General features: G+C 38.6%; 2 protein-coding genes and 1 pseudogene across 2 annotated transcripts; 2 read left to right on the forward strand and 1 right to left on the reverse strand.

Moving 5' to 3' along the window:
* LOC121801307 (BSD domain-containing protein 1-like) lies at positions 1 to 1,569 on the forward strand. Its single transcript, XM_042200775.1, has one exon. The coding sequence runs from the start codon at positions 100 to 102 to the stop codon at positions 1,273 to 1,275; it is 1,176 nt and encodes a 391-aa protein (XP_042056709.1). The 5' UTR covers positions 1 to 99; the 3' UTR covers positions 1,276 to 1,569.
* A 50-nt stretch (positions 1,570 to 1,619) lies between these two features.
* LOC121799899 (RNA demethylase ALKBH10B-like) lies at positions 1,620 to 4,590 on the reverse strand. The gene is made up of 7 exons (XM_042199418.1): positions 3,947 to 4,590; positions 3,562 to 3,674; positions 3,347 to 3,464; positions 3,022 to 3,138; positions 2,820 to 2,935; positions 2,506 to 2,660; positions 1,620 to 2,297 (listed from the first exon to the last, which is right to left on the reverse strand). Exons 1-7 carry the CDS (start codon positions 4,404 to 4,406, stop codon positions 1,880 to 1,882), a joined length of 1,497 nt encoding a protein of 498 aa, XP_042055352.1. The 5' UTR covers positions 4,407 to 4,590; the 3' UTR covers positions 1,620 to 1,879.
* A 9,749-nt stretch (positions 4,591 to 14,339) lies between these two features.
* LOC121800659 lies at positions 14,340 to 17,100 on the forward strand (annotated as a pseudogene).
* The last annotated feature ends 4,638 nt before the right edge of the window (positions 17,101 to 21,738 follow it).

The raw sequence follows: 21,738 nt of genomic DNA on the forward strand, positions 1-21,738 counted from the left end.
CGTTCAAATGTAAGCATCACCGACAGTAACAGCCTAACAGGTAACCATCATCACTCAAATTCCCAAATCTCACCGGAACCCTAATCACAAATTCAAGCCATGAACTTTTTCAAATCTGTCATCTTAGACGACGAGGAGCCTCAGAGCCCACGCCAGTCCAACCTGGACTCCGCCCTCACCCCGCCGGCCGAAGATCCTACTCCAAATGACGGATGGAGCTTCGGGAGCTTGATCAAAACCCTAGCCACCACATCCGAATCGATGATCGAGACATACAGCAAAGATCTGAAGGAATTTGGGTCGGGTCTCAGAAAGGAATCTGATATCATCCGCGAAGCCGCGACCAGAGCTGTGAAGGAGCTCCCGGCGTCAATCGAAGCCGGAACTTTGGCGGCCCACGGCGTCCTGAAGTCGACGGCTGAGATCATCTTGCAGGAGCCGCAGCTTTCGGATGGGGAGACCGAGACGCCGGAGATCAATCGGAGCTTGAATTTGGGGCGCTACAGTAGGTTCGAGGCGCAGCTGAGTGCGATCCAGACCGATTTGAATACGTTCTCTCAGGAGCCTGATGATTTGGAGGACTACGATAAGTGGAGATCGAGCTTTAACCTTGATGAAAAGAGTGGCGAGATCGAGGGTTTGATTGGGGAGAATGGGGCTCTGGATGCTAATTTTAGAAAGATTGTGCCAAATGTAGTTGATCATGATACGTTTTGGTGTAGGTATTTCTACAGAGTGGATAAGCTCGAGCAGCAGGAGAAGTTCCGAGCTAATCTTGTGAAGAGGGCGATATCGGTGGATGAAGAGGACGATGAGCTGTCATGGGATGTTGATGATGATGAGGAGAAGGATGGTGGGAAGGGGAAGGGCGTCAGTGATGATGGGAACTCGATTCCTGGTGAGAAAGGAGGGAGTTTGACCGGTGAATTGCAGGAAGGAGGCAAGGCCACTGCGGATGATTTGTATGAGAGAGAAACCACGTCTGATAAAGAGACAAGTGTCAAAGAGAAATCTGAGGAAAGTGTCAAAGAGAAATCTGATGAGAATGTGGGTGTCAAAGGCGAAGCTGCACAATTGGTGAAGCATGAGGTGAAGACGGAGGAAGAAGATATCGAGTGGGATGAAATTGAGGACATTGGAAGTGACAATGACAAGAAAGATTCGATTGGTGAGAGGCCGAACAGAGAAGAACTGAGGAAGCAGCTCAGTGCTGCAGATGATGCTGAGGATTTGAGTTGGGATATTGAGGATGATGATGTGCCAGTGAAATCTTGATGGCTGCAACGAGGTGATACAATGGCTTCCTTCGTCGGGCTAAAGCTGTTGGATCGGAAAATGAATGGGATAACAAAGAATGATTCCGTTGAAGCTACCTACCAAGTAAATATTTGGATATGTGATTTTTTCCAAACTGATGAAATGTGTTTTAATTCTTTGCTGTTACTCTTCATGTGAAAGTGAAAGTATGCTGTAATTGCCTTTCTTTATGTGGCTCAATAAAGTATTCGTTGATGAAGAATTGTAAACCTCTATTTTAAGATGTTATAAAATTTATGTTTCTGTCTTGAATTTGAATTTAGATTGCTGACAAAAAAGGATAACTTTCGAAATCCCAAAATAAGATTCAACCTGAAGATAAACAAGTTGATACAACACTGAACTCTCTCTTGCCTATTCTAAACCTCAACTTCAACTTCAACTTCAACAGTGGGAAATTAAAAATTTCTAATTCTAAACCAATTTGAATAGAAGCGGAGTAAAACCTAGCGAAGCACCAACTCATTCCCAGCTGGAAAAATTGCTTCTTTAAAGTATATAAGCAATAGCAAAATTCAACTTAAAAAATCTCTAGAGCATACAAAACTCACAGCACCAATCCTCAACTCTGTGTATCTAGAGTGGAAGGAAGAGGAAGAAACCGCTGTCTCTGTGCGCGCGGTGGGAGGTGCTTTGCAGGTTTGGGCAACCCGACACTCCATGGAAGGAAAACCCCGGTGCCACCACGTGGGGTACCTCCAGGGCTGATAGCCATTGGGCTCACTGGGGCGAGCATCACAACAGGAGACTGCAGAAAGCCACATTTGGGGATTCCATCAAAAGTCTCGTAGCTATCTTGCATGGTGTATGGAGCTGTGAGCCCTTGTTGCCATATGTTCATGGATTCGAAACTACTCTCTGCCTCGACCCGTCTGAGACTCCTCACCCTGAAGAAAGAAATGCTCACCCTTCTATTTTGAGAGGAGCACATAGCATGCCTAGCTGTGTCTGAACTATTTCTTCTCATCACTAAAAGAGACCTGAAAAGTGAAAATGACCAAAACTGAACTTGTAGATTTTTCTTATAATAAATGTGCACCATGCCAGAAGCAACGGCTTAGTTTTAGCATAAGTAAAACCACACAGACTTAGATTTTACAAAATCAAAGCTCAAGGCTCAATTGAAAGAACAGACAAGAGATGAAATGAGATTCAATGTTCACAAATAAAAGTGCAGGAACTACACACCCTTCCTTGAGAGAGAGGGTGAGGGGTCCTTTGTAGTTTCCTTCACTATCACTGAAGAGTGTTCGGCCGAATGCCATTGTTGATTCTGAGAGCAGCAAGATGGAGAGGGGCTGGTCCAAGTGAGGTGGTTTCAGAAAAGGGTGAGAATACTCTCCCTGCACAAATCAACAAGCTATTCTAGTTCATAATCTTCCTATTAGTACAGATATGTAATGAGGCTCTCACTAAAATATTGGCATTCTTAGTGCATTCGCTATTTGAATTATCAAAAATGCGTGGTGGAAAGATAAAAGACGAAGCTGAGGGATATGTACCTCGTCAAAGAAGTTTATGATGCAGCTATTGGGTTTCCTGTTCTCTGGAATCAGATGCCACTGAATCAAGTGATCGATCACATCCTGAATAAGAGCTGGAATCGGCTGAATGTAGCCTGTTTCACGTCGTAGAATGCTTCTTTGTAAATAAAAGACTGACATAAAAAAGTAGTTTATGCATTTGAATGCAAACTTGGCATACTCTTTTGAAATTTATCAGTTGCATCTTCTTTAATCTGCCCAAAAATGGGAACCCCAAGCTGGATCAACTCTCTCTTGTTCCCTTTTACATGCTGATTGTATAAAATGTAGGTGTCTCCTGAAATCAGTACGAAACATTTGATAAGAAATCTCTACAACGTGCAAATTTAGATCAGATGCACAATGTTTGTCAATAAAGTAAATATGAATAACCAAATCTGCTCAAGCAAACCTATAGAAGATGCCCTTTAAAATCTCAATTCATAACTTCTGGCCGCAAAAGAAAAAAAAATCTAGTTTAACGCCAAAAGAATAACAAGATCTACCGGAGAGTTCACCATCCCGACCAGCCAAACGGAGTTCGTTGACAAAGTCACCCAACTTTGAGAGCTCAGCACCAGTGAATATGTCTTGGTACAACTTGAGGCCTCTAACAACGTTTACCTGTCAACCCATTAAATAGGTACGATGATCAGAAGATGCTCGTTGCATGTGCTGTGCGCGTGAAACAGACACATATACACATGAGAAAGAGACTTGCCATTTGCCCCTTGACTGGCTCTTTCGCCACAAACCCTTTCGTCATCTTGATCTGGGCTTGGCGCGCCTCACATTCGTCGTGGTTAGAACATAATATCTGCAGCTCTTGGGATCCTGCAGTCCATAATATGAAAAGAGATTGCAACGGTGAATAACAAATCAACATTGCTTTACTCATGTTTCATTCTACAGATCTTCCTTTTCATGCAAGCACAAACATTATCAAGATTACAGCTTTAGGAAATGAATGCCTGATCCAGAATTTATAGCTCACTCAAATCAGTGAAATCGTTACAATGCTCGAAAATCCATCACTTAATCAAATAGTAGTATAGATATAATGATGAAATTTGGAGGAAATCAATCACAAAATCGATAGTAATTACCTGAATCAGTGTAATCACTTTCCGGCGAATCGACCACCGTCGCGCCGCCGTCTTCAGCCAACGTTTCGCCGGCGGCATTATCAGTACCGTCGACGCACTCCTTTAAAACGGACGTAGGCTCCCGCTTCTTCTCGGCGACTTTCTCGAGCTCGGCGACGACATCAACAATGGGGTAGTACTTCTGCATCTGAAGGATCGGAACCCAATTGAGGCGCCTGTGATGAATCGCGGAGTAGACAGATCCGTAATCGGCGACTCCGGCGATGGTCTCGAGCTCCTGCAGGTGGCTGCAGAGGGCGTCGATGATGGCGTTGGCTGCCGCGAACTCGCCGCGGAACCAGGCGATGATGGCGTCCTTGGCGAAGACCTCCGGCACTGCCGCGGAGAGGAGCTGCGGGACCACCATGGGCTTCGCCGGAGCCCGGTCGCCTTGTAGCAATACGCCGGCCGCCGGCGCCATTTGAGAGGAATGTTGACGTGGGAATTGGGGAATGGTGATTGTGTGAGAGTGTTATTGCATCAAAGTGGCGATGAATTTTGGTATTGATGTGTGAAAATGTTGGGAGTTATATTGTTGAAAATAGAGGTGAAGAAATTGGTTAGTGTGGTGAGCGGAGAAACACGAGAAAAAGGTGGTGGCGAGAGCGAGGGTTAGGATCTCGGGGTTTAGGTGGAAATTCATTAATGTGTCTAAATATGGGATATTCATTTTCTATTTACTTTCGCTAGGAGTAGTATTTAATTAACCCTTTTGTTTTATTACAAACCTACTACTACTACTATATGGAGTACTCAAATAAAACTAGTATCCGTATATTACTATAATGTTACTACTAATATTTCTTTTTGGCATAAACGCCCAATCCAATAAAATAAACAATTAAATGTCCATGCACTGCACGTACGTTGTAAGTGTCTGGCTTAATGAACACCAATATTTTTTTTTACTGAAATACGCAAATGGTTCTTGAACTATGCGTTTTGCATATAAATAGTATCTTAACTTTTAAAATATCATAGATAGTCCATGAATTAAAGTGTAATACTCCCTCCGTCCCGGACTACTTGCACTTATTTCATTTCTGGGCGTCCCAAGTTATTTGCACTCTTTCCATTTTTAGTAAAAATTATCACCTACAGCCGCAATTGTTGACTTTGCTATACACTCATTCCTTAATCTCCGTGCCGAAAAGGAAATGTGCTAGTAGTCCGGGACGGAGGGAGTAATATTTATGGTACTTTTTACTATTCTATCACAATTTTATACCTAAAATGCCCTCAAGACATGAAGGACAATTTTTAAGTTTCATAAAATCTAGGGCTAGTCAAATGGTGAGGGCTTTTCTGATATTCTAGCAAAAGAAATTAAATTTTATTCCGCATAATGGTCACTGTAGGATGAAGATAGGAATAAAAAAAACAAAGAAACCGAACAAGTGCGCACAATTTCATTTCTGTGGGCCCCAGATTTCATTTCTGGGATATCCTAAGTAAAAAGGTGAACACGCCCTTATTATAAAACTCATACGTACTTGGTTTGCCTCATTGAAACCAAACACCAAGATGGAAAGATCTTTGTTACAGAGTATATTGATATTTTTCATATTAATTCATCGGGCTTGGAGAAATGAAATATTCAGATAAATATTGTTGCATGGCCCATTCACCGAGTGCATAGAATCAGCCAAGCGTCACATTTGTAATCTCAAAATTATTGTTTTATTTTTCAAACGACTACTATAACAAGAGTTAGACTTATAATCCGAAGGAATTGTTTTATTTTTCATTTTTTTATGTAAGAGTTATTTATCTATACATATATAAACTTTAAAAATTTTATATATTTTCTCTAAAAATTTTTAATCCAAATACTTTTGATTAGTCTAGTTTTTCCCTAAAAGAAATTGAAAATGACCGAGTAAATCAAAACTTACTCCATGTGACAATCAGAACAATGTCTTTTTTATGTTATTAAAGTAAAAAAGAAATTTACATCACTTCATTCTTTTAGACAAGAAATAGATCTAGATTCGTAATTAATATTACAAATTGGGCATCTAAACACAATAATTAGAGATCTTACTTATTGCGTGTTTGTTTTCCGTGATTGGTCAGTATCCACGTGTATTGTGGATCCAATGCAAGAGAATTCCCTGAGTATCCACATGTATTATCTTGTTTAGCAAAAGAAAAATTCTAGATTCCAAATGTTCAAAACATTTTTATTTAGGTTGCGACGCCATGATTTTTTAATTTTAACTAAAAAAAATTATCGTTAAGCTTTTTTTTTTCAATGCCAACAACTGACTTAGAATTCAAACTTAAATAAAAAAAGATATTTTAAGATATCACTAACAATATATTGAAACTACAATGTTATCAAACCATAATAGTATTTTGGTAGAAAAATAATCTATAGCTATTGTAAATATGTTGAATTGCTACATTAAATGATTGAGTACATAATCGAAGAGTTATATGGTTCTATTACTATATGTTAGAGAAAATTTAGTTAGATAATTGCAACTTATTATATGAAAAACAATTAAAAATATTATGATTCTAAATATTTTATTCATTATTCATAATTGAGCATTTCTACTCCATTTCTAATTAAAGAATCCGTATTTTGTTTTTACTATTTTGATAATTGTTTCCAAATTATTAGGAATTGGAATCTTTTCAACAAACCGTTATAATTTAATCTTATGCTATTAGTACTATCAAATAAAAAGTTGGGATAGCGCCAAACTGAAAATCCCAGTTTCAACTGCTCAACTAAAACTGAATATCATGTTCAAAATACTCATTTATTGTTTTATGTTTATTGTATTTATATAGTTAGGTATTATGATATAGTATAATGTATTAGTATCTTTTATTTGTCATATGTCCAAAAATTTGTATGATAACTTTTTTAATAGAATACATATACGGTAAGTAGTTCTTTTGTATGTAGCAATTTAATTTCTTAAGACATATACCTTGTAAAATGAATAATTTTTGGGTGTGATTAGAATGCAATGAAGATATTATCTCTATTTATAAATTAATTTGAGGGCTATGATTATCCAGATCAAATTAATCTTCTAAACTCTGTCCATACTCGTACGATTTCTAAAATAATTGAGATTATCTGAAAAGCTCTAGTAAGATTTAGAGTTTGATACTAATGTTTATTTATTCAGTACAATGCCTATGTTCCACTGCAAAAACGGGTCAATGAGGTATTTAAATAGCTACCAAGTTGCAAGTATATTTGGATTGGTATAGAACTTTTCCCAATTACTTGATCAAACATACCCATTTTTCTGAAAACATGAGTGATGTAGGTGTGACTTGTGAGGCATATTGTGATAAAGGGAGTTTATCTTTTTTATTGTTTTCGAATTTTGAATGTAATTTTAATTATTTTGTTTGTGTCAAATTCCATCCATATATGGAATTTAATTTATTTGTAGTCATTTTTAATTAGAATTAGAAGTTGAATTTCGATATAATTAATTCTAATCTTTAAGGATTGAGTTAGTCTTTTCGTTTCCAAATTAGTAATAGATTTTTTGTTGCTTATATAGGCTTTATTGTTAGTTTCAAACTTTTAATGGTAGCTTGTGGAAATTTTAATAAACGAGAACTTGAGTTTTTTTAATACGTAATTGGTTTCATTTTCTGAATTTAGTTGGTTATTCTTGAGAGCAATTCGACGTAATATGCTATGTGCCTGTCTAATTGCCAATCATTCGACGATCCAATAATATTACCTCAAAATTGACACAATATCTTTAATGGTATATTTATTGTTTCAGTATCTATTCATTGGGAAAATAAACATTCCTCACTTAAATAAAAAAGAGAAGAAATATATTTCAACATTTTCATTGGTACCAACACTATCCAAATTGATATTCAAAAATTAATTAGACCATCCACGATAGGAATAGCCCAACAATAGCCCAGTCATAGCCTAGCTACAAACTCCTTCTGCCACATCATCAACCCTAAAAATCCTCTTGTCACATCATCAAAACAAGCAAATAGCCAGTCATAGCCTAGCCACATCACTCAAAATTATATAAAATAAATAATTAACAATCACACAAAATACGGAATTAAATTTACGACACAGATATGATAAAATTCAATAATATTATTAAAATTTAAAAAGTACATTAATTTAAAAAAATTACATAATTAAAAAAAAACTAACGCCGTGCAGTCCTCCGCGCCCATAATTATTCAATTAAATCCTTTTGGAGTCGAATATGAGCCTCCGTTTGGCGCATGTCGGCATGTGCTTGGAGGCGGCCGGCTTCATCGTGAGGTACCCCACTCCGTACGTTGGGGGCGGCCACACCGTGGCTTGGACCGGCTTCATTATCGTCGTTGGTCCAACTAGTCAGTTGTACACCTTCATCTTCGACAATCATGTTGTGCATGATAATACATGCGTACATTATATCAGCAATGCAGTCGACATGCCACAAACGCGTTGGACCCCTAACTGCCGCCCATCGAGACTGGAGCACACCAAATGCGCGCTCCACGTCCTTGCGCACCGACTCCTGCCGTGCCGCAAAGTAGGCCTTCCTCTCATCTGATGTGCATCGGATCGTCTTCACAAAGACGGGCCACCTAGGGTGTATCTCATCCGCCAAGTAGTAGCCCATATCATGCCGGTTGCCGTTGGAGACAAAACTGATGGTCGGACCGACACCCTGGCACTGCTCGTTGAAAAGTGGCGACGAGTTGAGGACGTTGAGGTCGTTGTTCGAACCGGCTATCCCAAAATACGCATGCCAAATCCACAGCCGGTAATCAGCTACGGCCTCGAGGATCATCGTGGGATTCTTTCCCTTGTAGCCGGTCGTGTAGAACCCCTTCCAGGAAGCGGGACAGTTCTTCCACTCCCAATGCATACAATCTATGCTGCCTAACATCTCCGGGAACCCATGCTGTTCCCCGTGCATCCGCAAAAGATCCTGGCAGTCTTCGGGGGTAGGGCTTCGAAGGTACTGATCGATGAATATTTCAATCACACCCAGACAAAAATACTTCATACATTCAAGGGCAGTCATCTCACCGATGTGGAGGTACTCGTCCCACATGTCTGCCGCTCCTCCGTAGGCCAACTGCCGGATTGCCGCAGTGCACTTTTGAATAGGTGTGTGGCCGGGTTTGCCAGCCGCATCGTGCCTGAAGCGGAAATACAGATATCGATGCTCCAAAGCGTTAACAATACGCATAAACAGGGCCCTGCTCATCCTAAAACGGCGCCTGAAATGGTTGGCGTTGAACCGCGGCTCCTGTGCGAAGTAGTCTTCGTATAGGCGCTGATGTGCAGCTACGTGATCACGATCAATCACTTCTCGACGGTGGACCACTGGGCGAGGTCGAGGTACCGCGGGCTGCAAGGCCCTCTGCATCCATCGATCAATCTCATGGTTCGTATAAGCCTCTAGCGCTTCGTTCATTATACGATCGTACTCCTCAGCATCCCCACCACTACCACCACTACTACCACTGGCGTTACTCATTTCTCGGTGTTGATCTTGTACAGAAATTAAGATAGAGAGAGTACTTGTTAAAACAAGTGGTGCGAATGAAAATGACGTGCAAATCGCGTATATATAGTGTTTCAAAAATAAAAATTTAAAAAATCGGCTAGGCGATCCGGACGCTGCAATAGCGCCGAGCGGATCGCCCAGCGCCCCGAAATCGCCTAGCGCTAGGCGGTTTTTTATTCTGAAATTGGCTAGGCGGTTGCAATGGAGCGCCTAGCGCACCGCCTAGCGCCGGCGCTCGGCTAGGCGGTGTGCTAGGTGCTATTGCGGATGGCCTTAGAGACTATAATATTCTTTCGTAAAGCATGTCACTATAGTCCGCACCAGATTTGACAATAGGAATGAATATATTCATTAATGGTGCAGCAACATACAATGAATGATCAAAAATACTAATTACACATATAAAATTGAAGTCTATGCACGAACAGATATTGTGAATACTCTCACACGCATACACAAAGATGATCACAAATTAATTAAAACTTAGCAAATCCACAAGTTGCAAATATAATACGATAGTTGTTAGTAGTTTTTTTTAATTTTTATTATTATTATTATGATGATCAATCCCAACGTTGGTAGTAGTTCTGATCTTGACTTTGGCTTGATCAATGTAGTTGGACACTTTATCATTAAAGCTATCTCTCCTTGTTGATTTTGGATTAGCACCACCTCCTCCGCCTCCGCCGTCTCCACCGATATGTGAGGCAGTTTTCACCATCCTGTTCTTGAACTTGGTGATGTAATCAGTAAACTTACCTTCATGATGATGGTGATCTTCATCCTTGCTCTTGCCAAAATGAACATGGTGTGGTGGCGGAGTATGTTTTTCTTTCCCCGAAACAGATTTGGCGAACATTTGCCCCCGAATAATGGCTATTTCTCCCTCTCCATTGTTGCTATTTTGAGGTGAGAAATGTGCAGCGGAATGTCTGAATTCGACCGGGATGGTTTTGGATTGAGGTGACGTGTTTTTGACGGAGCTTTTATCAGCGATGACGGAGATTGGAGCTCGGGGCTGATCTGAAATACGCGGGGTTCTTGGCCGGAAAGGGCTGACAGCGTTGTGGATTCTCTCGCACAGCCCTGCAGATTTCTTCTTGTGTTCCATGATGATTGATGGCTTCACTAATCTTGATTTTTTGGTGCTCATACTATCTCAATTTATATGGAAGAGTGCTAGCTTGATTTTTGGTGTGAACGCACCACTAAATTTAATTTATGTGATAAGATTAGGGGTAATTAAGTAGCACTTCCTTTTTAGATTTCAACTAATGTTGAAAGACTTGGTTGTGATGAAGAAAATTTTTGTTGCAGTGCAAATTTGTCAATTATATTCGGCTTGCCTTGTTGAGTTGTTTCCAAATTGCATTATAGTAACACATTGAGGTATCACGTCTCGTGTTAAATTAATATGGTTTTTCCTTTCTCAACATATATAAAACTTATCATTTATCAGTAATGAATCGGATTCCCATTGGGTCACATATGTCTAAAGAGTTAAGTAGAATAAGCTAAGCTATTAGTTGTGGAATCACAAATGATGTGATTGTCAAGATTTGTTGGAGTTGGCAAGAATCTATAGTGAAGATTTGTTGGAAAAATGGGGTAGAAAATTAGGCAAAATAAAAAAGTTCAAAACCGTGTCTTTACTTGATAACATATTCCATTACTTTTAATTGAACACAATTTCAAACGAATCACTACTTTTGGAGTCTCGCATATGCTATACTTATATTGGGAAATGAAATACCTGTTCGGCTTGGGCTGGTTTTATAAGCGTAGGGTTTCGGCTAGTTAAAATAGTTGAATACATCAACACATAAAAAGTTGTAGGATTTGCCTTGCATGATTTGGGGGGTTATATGAACTGATATCACGTATATTAGGTTCTTGAAGAAGGTTCGATTCATATGTATTACTTACTACATAAATGCAAAGAATGAGTTGTAAATTGTATAGGAATTAATTTGATGATTGGAGAAATGTGAAGAATCCACATTGCAAAGAATTGTTGGGGAAATGGGGTGGAAAATTAGGCCAATGTGGGATCACCGAAAGAGTTTTGGTATGCTTTATTTTGGTGAAATAAACTACTCCTAATAAAGGAGAGACAGTATTTCAAAGGCACAGCTTATTTTTCAATGGTTTTGTCAGATCCCTCACTATTAGACTAATTATGATCTGGATACAAATTCATACTAGTATTTTATAGTTGTATAATCTACTGCCAAATTGCAAAATCTAGAAACTCTAAAACTTTGAACTAATGAACTTTATGTTAGAGCTGCTGAGTGGACAGAACATCAAACCCAAACATTTCTTGGCATGAAAGAGCCAAAAATCAAATTTAACAAAATTAAAATCAAGAAGCAGCAAGCGAGAAGCCGATGATCCATGAGCCCGATGAAGATTGGAGACATGCATGAAATGAAAAGTGAACAAAAGTAAGCAAGAGCGAGCTATGTGGCAATGTCAAGAACGAGAAAGATATAAGTACTATAGACTAGATTCATAATTGTTTTGTAATTTGATGTGGATTAATTTTCTTTCTTAGGCCGATGCTGCTAGGCTGCTGCTCATCCCTCCAGAAGTTGTGCAGGAGTGTCTTGTGTGGCTGGACCAATACCTTTAATTTTTACTAACTCATTTGCTATTATAAGCAGGGCCGACGTTTTGGGCTGAAACCTGTTAATTTCACAATCAATTTTCCTACTCCTACTATAAATAAAACTATATAGTAATTAATTTAAAACTAAATCTACACAATTACATTAATTAATTGTTTAATTAATTGAGTTCATAATTACTCCATCCGTCCATCTCATTTCTTGGCGAATGTTAGAAAAGTAGGTGGAAAATAATAAGTGGAATATAATATAAGTCTCTATTGTATATATTGATTTTAAATTAAATGTGAGTATAATGAGTTATTGGAATGCGGGACCCTATCCGTCTCATAAATACAGACGCTCTTTTCATTTTGGCCCGTCTCAAAATAGTTTATTTCTATCTTTGGTAACTTTTTCTCTCTCAAATAAGTTGAGTCTCATTCTCTACAACAATTCTACAATAATTTTTCTTTCTATCTCTCTCTCTCATAATTTACCAATTGTGCTTTAAAACTCGTATCATTCCAGAAGTGTATATTTTTATGGGACGGATGAAGTATTATTTATTTTAAATATTCCCTTCATCCTACTCTAAGTGTATGAAATATACATGGCTTTATTTTGTGAGTTAAATTAGAAAGAACAAAATAAAATATAATAAATTAGAGATATTGATGCTTCTGTCTTAGTAAATGTGTTTATTAAAGTGATACATCCCAAAAAAAAACATGTGTCACTAATAGTAAATGTATGTTTTACATTAATTTGAAATTGATACAAATTAGAGAATAAAATGATTAATTAGATTAAATAAATTGTTGTAATTTGTTTTTATTGATTCAGTAGCATTTATATACTATTGTTAAGTCCATATTTAGTTATTGAATAAATTTTTATTTGAGTTAATGAATTTTATTTGTTGAACATTATATGTTTTTTATGTGATAAGTAATTGAACTATACTATTTTGATATTGTTCGTCGTGGTTTGCAATAAAATCAATGTATTTTTACTCTCAAAATATCATTTAATTCAGACTCTCGTTATATATACTGCATGACTATAATAATAATAATAATCGTGTTTCATCTTAATTTTCATTTTCATTAACTAGTTTGGTTTATACGATTCATACATTCAAAATATTAGGAGTAATTTATTTCTAGAACTTCTTTTAAAAAATCTTGCTAAGACAGACCTTGCTAGGGCTGATATTTTTTGGCACGATACAATAACTTGACAAGAATTCGCACAAAATTAATAGTTTTGAGTCAAAGCTTATTAGGTCCGTGTCTTTATTGGGTCGACCCGTTAAGAACACGAAAATTTCGTGTCAAGTTCGGGTTACCCGTTAAGAAATAATTTTATAATATTATTAATTTTTATTATTTTAAAATTGAGTTACGGTACGCAGCGTGAGTGAAATATGAATTTTGATTTCTTAACTCTGAATTTGTTAATACTTTAATTTACTTATCGTGTCATGTTGGCCGAAGGTGGTTCGTGTCGTTAATGGGTTCGTGTCGAGTTCGTGTTTGAGGGTAGCAGGTCGGGTTCGAGTTCAGAATTTTCTTAACAGGTCGTGTTAGTGTTTATCCTTATTGGATCGGGTCGTTAACTGCCCCAGCACACGATTTGACACCCCTAAACCTTCAATTTTAAAAAATGTCTCTGGTCTTTTAGAAAGTTATAAGAAAGCAAACGTCCAAATTCTTATTTAAAAAATAGATATCCAAATAATTAACAAATTAATTTACGTGCAATTTAGTGGGTAACTTGGCCTCAGAAACGTCTTATTGCCGCCACAGATTTCCCTTTGATTTGTAAACTCAATTTAATAATTTAATAATGCAAGGGGGCAAATAAATATCACATTCTCTGCAAAATTCTTTTTAATACACATTTTTTTAATTCTAAAATTGTTTGTTTCTTTGAACGTATGTGTAGTGCAAGCAGTGTCATAATAGGAATCTAATTATATATGGCCGATTCATGGATTAATTAACGAAAAAAATATAAAAGTAGTCGCCCACTAATTATGATGCATGCAACTCAATAATTAGGTTTATTTTAAAGATCAATCACTATATATATATATGCAATATTTATTCAATCATCAAACACAAAAGAAGCCACCACTAAATATGGAGAAAAACAAAAAAGCAAGGCAAATGCCATTTTTCGCTTGCACAATATTACTTTCTATCATTGTCTCTCATGCATCAGCTTATAAGCCTTGCGTTTATTCTTCACCACCACCACCAGCTAAGCAGGTTTGAGCTTCCAAAATACTTGCCTAACTTACTACTTCCATCGGTGAACAAGTATCACTATAGTTCGCCGCCGCCGCCGCCGCCGCCGCCATCTTATTACTACAAGTCACCACCACCTCCAAAACACATAGACCATCCCGAATATATCTACAAATCTCCACCTCCGCCAAAAAAGTACACCTACAAATCGCCTCCACCACCATCGTACCAATACAAATCACCACCACCTCCAAAACACGTAGAGCATCCTGAATACACTTACAAATCCCCACCTCCACCAAAGAAGTACACCTACAACCATCGGCGGATCCAGGTGGGGTCGCGCGGGGTCGGCCGACCCCACCGGCGGTCCACCGAACACTGCCGGAAAACATCATCTTCGACCTTTGACCTGGTGCAGTTCCGTCTCCGACCCCACGGCCAGCTTCAACTCTACCCGAAGCCTTCCGCCTTTTCCAAAAACTAAGAGGAGAAAGGAACAATACTAATAAGAATAGAGTAGAGATAGATAAGAGGAGGGGTTGCAGAAGAAGCTGATGTATTCTCAACGAAGAAGATGAGCAGAGAGGTTAATATTGATTTTTGGGCTGAGGAGTGGTTAATACTCCTATTGATTCTTGGGTTAGAAAATCTATAAGTAAAAAATCTAATTGATTGCCTCTGGTCGCTCGCCGTTAATACTGCTTTTTCATTTAATTCGCTTGCCAATAATTTTCTAAGCCATGTAGTATTAACTTTTTTCTCCTTAATTTTCTCACAAATTTACATAAATTCCTAATTTATTTAAGTTTATTAGTTAAAAAAATCAGTCAATACTGTCCTTTTTAAATAATTTTATCTTTATTACAAGAGTTACAACTTTCTTTATAAATAAAAATTCTATATTTCTACCCAATTATTATTTTGATTAAATAGAAAGTTATAATAGGAGACTAAGATTAAGATTTTTGAGGGGCATAGGCTTTGCACAAAAAAAATTGGTGCGTTATTGATATTCTTTTAATCATGTTTTATTATTTTTTTACTTTTATTTTGTTTATTTAACCTAATTTTTATGAATATAATAATTATATACTTATGTTTTTTATTATTGATTTTAATTACCATCCATATTAAATTAATGGATAAATTTATTTTAAAAATATCTTGAGTTTGTATCTGTTCTCATGAGTTTTATCTGTTGTTCTGGTGCTAATGTTGAACACAATCAACGACTGGAAGATATGTTTGCAATTATATCCAATGATAAAATTTCGGCCAGCTTCAAAATATGAATATTCGTAAAAGTTAAAAATATGAACTCGTAAAAGTCAACTATCGTGATAAAACAAAGATAATTTTATTTGTAATGTATTTTTATAATATATAATATTATTATATTAATTATCTCGTCCGACCCCACGATTTTTAAATCCTGGATCCGCCCATGCCTACAACTCGCCTCCACCACTACCGTACCACTACAAGTCATCACCACCTCCAAAGCACGTAGAGCATCCTGAATACACCTACAAATCCCCACCTCCACCAAAGAAGTACTTCTATAGCTCGCCTCCACCACCGTACCACCGTACCACTACAAATCACCACCACCTCCAAAACACGTAGAGCATCCCGTATACACCTACAAATCCTCTCCTCCGCCAAAAAAGTACTCATACAACTCGCCTCCACCACCATCATATCAATACAAGTCACCACCACCTCCAAAACACGTGGAGCATCCCGAATATACCTATAAATCTCCACCTCCATAGAAGTACTCCTACAGCTCGCCTCCACCACCATCGTACCAGTACAAGTCACCACCACCTCCAAAACACGTGGAGCATCCACAATACACCTACAAATCCCCACCTCCACCAAAGAAGTACTCATACAACTCGCCTCCACCACCACCTCCAAAACACGTGGAGCATCCCGAATATACCTACAAAGCTCCACCTCCGCCAAAGAAGTACACCTACAGCTCGCCTCCACCACCATCGTACCAGTACAAGTCACCACCACCTCCAAAACACGCGGAGCATCCTGAATACACCTACAAATCTCCACCTCCACCAAAGAAGAACTCCTACAGCTCGCCACCACCACCGTCGTACCAGTACAAGTCACCACCACCTCCAAAACACGTAGAACATCCTATATACACATACAAATCTCCACCTCCGCCAAAGAAGTACACCTACAGTTCACCTCCACCACCATCATATCTATATAAGTCACCACCACCTCCCAAACACATAAAGCATCATGAATATACCTACAAATCTCCACCTCCACCAAAGAAGTACTCCTACAGCTCGTCACCACCACCGTCGTACCAGTACAAGTCACCACCACCTCCAAAACACGTAGAACATACTGAATACACAAACAAATCTCCACCTCCGCCAAAGAAGTACACCTACAGTTCACCTCCACCACCATCATATCAATATAAGTCACCATCACCTCCCAAACACATAGAGCATCCTGAATATACCTACAAATCTCCATCTCCTCCAAAGAAGTACTCCTACAGCTCGCCTCCACCACCATTGTATCAATACAAGTCACCACCACCTCCAAAACACATAGAACATCCTGAATACACTTACAAATCTCCACCTCCACCATACTACTATGTATCTCCTCCGCCTCCATCACCATCTCCACCGCCGCCTTACTACTACAATTCACCCCCTCCTCCTACGAAATACTAATACAGTTTCTCAACTGCAATTTCATGTTGAAATTTGAGTTCGTGCGGATTTGATTGTCTTCAACATCTCATGGTTGTTTGTTTCTCCATGGGCTGTGTCAGTGATGAGTGAATTTGATTATTTATGTACCTTTGTATTATGTAATTTTAGTTCTAATGAAAAATTATTTCTTTTTTCATGAATTATGAGTATCTGGGATGACTGCTTTAATTTTACGCTGTTAAACTAAATATCTCCTATAATTGAATAGACATACCTTGCAATCTTAAAAGGTTGACTAAATTGGTTAAGAGTACCTAATTGTAAGTAGAACAAAACGCTTAATTTAATGAGAGATTGTTATTTTAATGATTTAATTATTAAAACACATACTCTGTATAAAGGTATTTTAAGCTATTTTAGATTTTATCAATCTTCTTTTTCATATCATCGTTTCATCTATTCAAAGCATAAATATAAAGAGATGTTACAATGTCGATTTTTGTGATTAAAAAAATTGAAATTGATTTTTCATTTATCTCCTACATTTCTCATTCTCTTATAATATTGGAGAGGGTTCAGATTAGTCCATTTCTTATAATTAATTTTAATCTATGTATAATTATTGAATTTGCTATATAAATTAGACAACTCTGAAATCACACATAAAAATGTTTATTCAATTTTGAAATACTTATTACCATTGTCCTAATAAAGCTGAGTGCGTATTTTCAATTGAAGGATTAGCAGAATAAATGTCATACTAAAATAAAAGGCCCAGTAAATGGTGAAATACCCTACATGGCTGCAGTGTAGGAAAATAACGAAGACACCAATAATGAGGACTTTTTTAACTGTCCGTGGTATATTTAGAAACACAAATTAACATACTTATTTACATTAAAAAATGTTTTTAGCCATTCAATTTTTTTTGTGATTCCATGTTCTAGATCTAATTTAATCTCGTGAAGGATCTTGTAAAGTAGAAGCAGGAGCGGACCCACATTAGGGCAAGCAGTAATTGTTTATCTTAGTTCTAACTGTTAGTTTCTGGGGATTACAAGAGATAAAAAGCGGGCGTAATACAACCCAAAAGAAGGAATACAGAATGGAAACTGAACTAAATGAAATTACAACTGAAATTCGAAACAGATTAACCGTGAAACAGTTGTAGCCGAGTCGAGGAGGCCTCTTCCCGCAAGACGAGATACGCCCCGGTAGTGCTCTCGGTTTGGCGTGTCGTCCCCAAAGGTAAAACGGCTACGTCTCTTTTGATGCAGCACCGCAATCAGCAGAGCTCCGGCGAACTGGATGAAGGAGAGGGCAGAGCTTCGACAGAAAGACAATGCAGAGAGAGGGATAGAGCTTATGCTGTTATGCTTGTGAATTAGTAGTGTAGATGCATGGAGTGGCTAGCCTATTTATAGGTTCAGTCCACTGCTGTGGGTCAACAACCATGAAGGCTCATCATGGCAGATTCGTAACCGCCGACGGTTACGAGCGTGTGGCAGGAGTGTGCCTTTCGCGTGCGGAGCGTGTGCTTTTCTCACGTAGCAGCTCTGACTGTGCCACGCTTGACGACGTGTCAAGCCACTTGGATTGCTGACTCTGCGGTGGTATAAAAAGATTAAGTTTGGGCTAAGGACAAGCCCAAAGACCAATTGCCAAGATCCAAGTCCAAGTCCAAGTCCAAGTCCAAGATCAAGATCGGGATCAGGCCCGGGCCCAGGCCCGCGACCACGTGCACGGGCACGGGCTCGGTCTCGGGCGGGCGGGCGGCGGCGGCGGCGCGCGCGTGTGCGCACGTGTGGGCTCTTTCACCCATCTTGGTCCACTATAATTATTAAGTAACATAAAGTCACTTAATTTAAACACATTAAAAGATGTGTTAATCCTCCAATGTGGGATAATTAACACTAGTTAATTATTCCCTAAGCTCCAACTCCAATCTTTAATTAAAAGCTAATTATGCCCAACTTTAATCCACTATTTCTCACTCACCGGAAATCGGATTTGAGAAAGTGAATATACTACATTTATCTACGTAAAGTGTAGATCGACGCTATGTCATTTAATTTCATAAAATTAAATGTCTCGTCACATTTATTATTTGGTCAAAATCCATTGACCGGGCATATTTAATCCATGATTTTACAATCCCCCACATGAGTGGAAATAGCCGAATGCATATGCATGCAGACACAAGCTCAACCCTCGAGAGGTATATAAGCATAAGGATAGGTAGTTGTTGGCTTTGAACCTTCCATAGTTTACACCATCGGATACACAGGAGGCTTAGTAGCGCGATGCTTTGAACTAATCCCCCACGGCGTGCACCGAGACAATGGTGTTAACGCTTAAACACCTCAACCTCATCCGTTCTCACGTTTTGTGTCCATTGCGGTCTTGGACACCACTTTGGATTCATAAGTGTGTTTTATGAAGCGACCACACTTCGCACTTACATAGGTGATTCTTATTCAAGTACCTTGCCATACTTGGTCTCTTTGAGAACTCCATCTCTTTGAGATCCTTAAGAACCATTAAAAGTCATAGACTTAGCCTTTACCACTAGGCAAGTTCTCCAATACTCTATTGCTCTCTAGGGAATAGATATAGTTGAGTGTTTCTCATGAACTCTCATAGCTTAGTTGTCCCTTTTGAACCAAGTTCTTGGGATCTCCAGTCATTATGGTTAGGTTACCACTATGATAATTCTTTAGTTTGTGGATTTCAAACCCATTCCCTCTAGCAACTTATTCATTTGATCACGGTTTAACCCTTTGGTTAGCGGATCCGCTAGATTATCTATTGATTTCACATAGTCAATTGTAATCACCCCTGTTGTGATCAAATGTCTCACGGTGTTATGTCGTCGACGTATATGTTGAGACTTACTATTATAGAAGCCATTGTTTGCCCTTCCAATAGCTGCTTGGCTATCGCAGTGGATCAGCACTGGTGGCACTGGCTTAGACCAACATGGAATATCTTCAAGGAAGTTCTTAAGCCTTTCGGCTTCCTCACCCGCCTTATCTAAGGCAATGAACTCCGATTCCATTGTTGATCGGGCTATACATGTCTGTTTTGTGGATTTCCACGATACAGCACCACCCCCAATAGTGAAGACGTATCCACTTGTTGAAAGTGAGTCTCTATTATCGGATATCCAGTTCGCATCACAGTACCCTTCAAGTACCGGGGGGTATCTCGAGAAGTGTAGCCCAAGATTTTGAGTATGTTTTAAATATCTCAAAACACCCCCACACTTTTTAGGATTACAAGAGAAGTGTAGCTCTCGTCTTGCGATTGTTGGTTTCTTGGGATTACAAGAGATAAAAAGCGGGCGTAATACAACCCAAAAGAAGGAATACAGAATGGAAACTGAACTAAATGAAATTACAACTGAAATTCGAAACAGATTAACCGTGAAACAGTTGTTAGCCGAGTCGAGGAGGCCTCTTCCCGCAAGACGAGATACGCCCCGGTAGTGCTCTCGGTTTGGAGTGTCGTCCCCAAAGGTAAAACGACTACGTCTCTTTTGATGCAGCACCGCAATCAGCAGAGCTCCGGCGAACTGGATGAAGGAGAGGGCAGAGCTTCGACAGAAAGACAATGCAGAGAGAGGGATAGAGCTTATGCTGTTATGCTTGTGAATTAGTAGTGTAGATGCATGGAGTGGCTAGCCTATTTATAGGTTCAGTCCACTGCTGTGGGTCAACAGCCATGAAGGCTCATCATGGCAGATTCGTAACCGCCGACGGTTACGAGCGTGTGGCAGGAGTGTGCCTTTCGCGTGCGGAGCGTGTGCTTTTCTCAAAGACCAATTGCCAAGATCCAAGTCCAAGATCAAGATCGAGATCGAGATCGAGATCGGGATCGGGCCCGCGACCGCGACCGCGAGCACGTGCACGGGCTCGGGCGGGCGGGCGGCGGCGGCGGCGCGCGCGTGTGGGCTCTTTCACCCATCTTGGTCCACTATAATTATTAAGTAACATAAAGTCACTTAATTTAAACACATTAAAAGATGTGTTAATCCTCCAATGTGGGATAATTAACACTAGTTAATTATTCCCTAAGCTCCAACTCCAAGCTTTAATTAGAAGCTAATTATGCCTAACTTTAATCCACTATTTCTCACTCACCGGAAATCGGATTTGAGAAAGTGAATATACTACATTTATCTACGTAAAGTATAGATCGACACTATGTCATTTAATTTCACAAAATTAAATGTCTCGTCACATTTATTAGTTGGTCAAAATCTATTGACCGGGCATATTTAATCCATGATTTTTACACGAACCTCACTGTGCAACCGCTCTTTGCTTTGTTTCTTAAGCTATAATTAATGTTTTCTTTACAAAATTTGTTTATATCTTTTTCGTTTCACATTAGAAAAATTGTGTAACTTTTGTTTATATTCCTATTTGTATAAATGTTGTGATTGTAAAATCACAAAGTAATGTTCTTTATAGATTAAGAATGAAAAACAAATATTTAGCCCCATAAAATTGAATATATATCATATAATATTTAGTAAATTTACTTTTAAAATTAAGTTTTCATTTTAAAAAATATGTACTTTTCAATTATTTTGACACCGACACTATCACTATATGTATTTTATTTCATATTGTTAATTCTCTAATTATTTAT

This window comes from Salvia splendens, chromosome 4, assembly GCF_004379255.2.
Source record: "Salvia splendens isolate huo1 chromosome 4, SspV2, whole genome shotgun sequence".
Classification (NCBI taxonomy): Eukaryota; Viridiplantae; Streptophyta; class Magnoliopsida; order Lamiales; family Lamiaceae; genus Salvia; species Salvia splendens.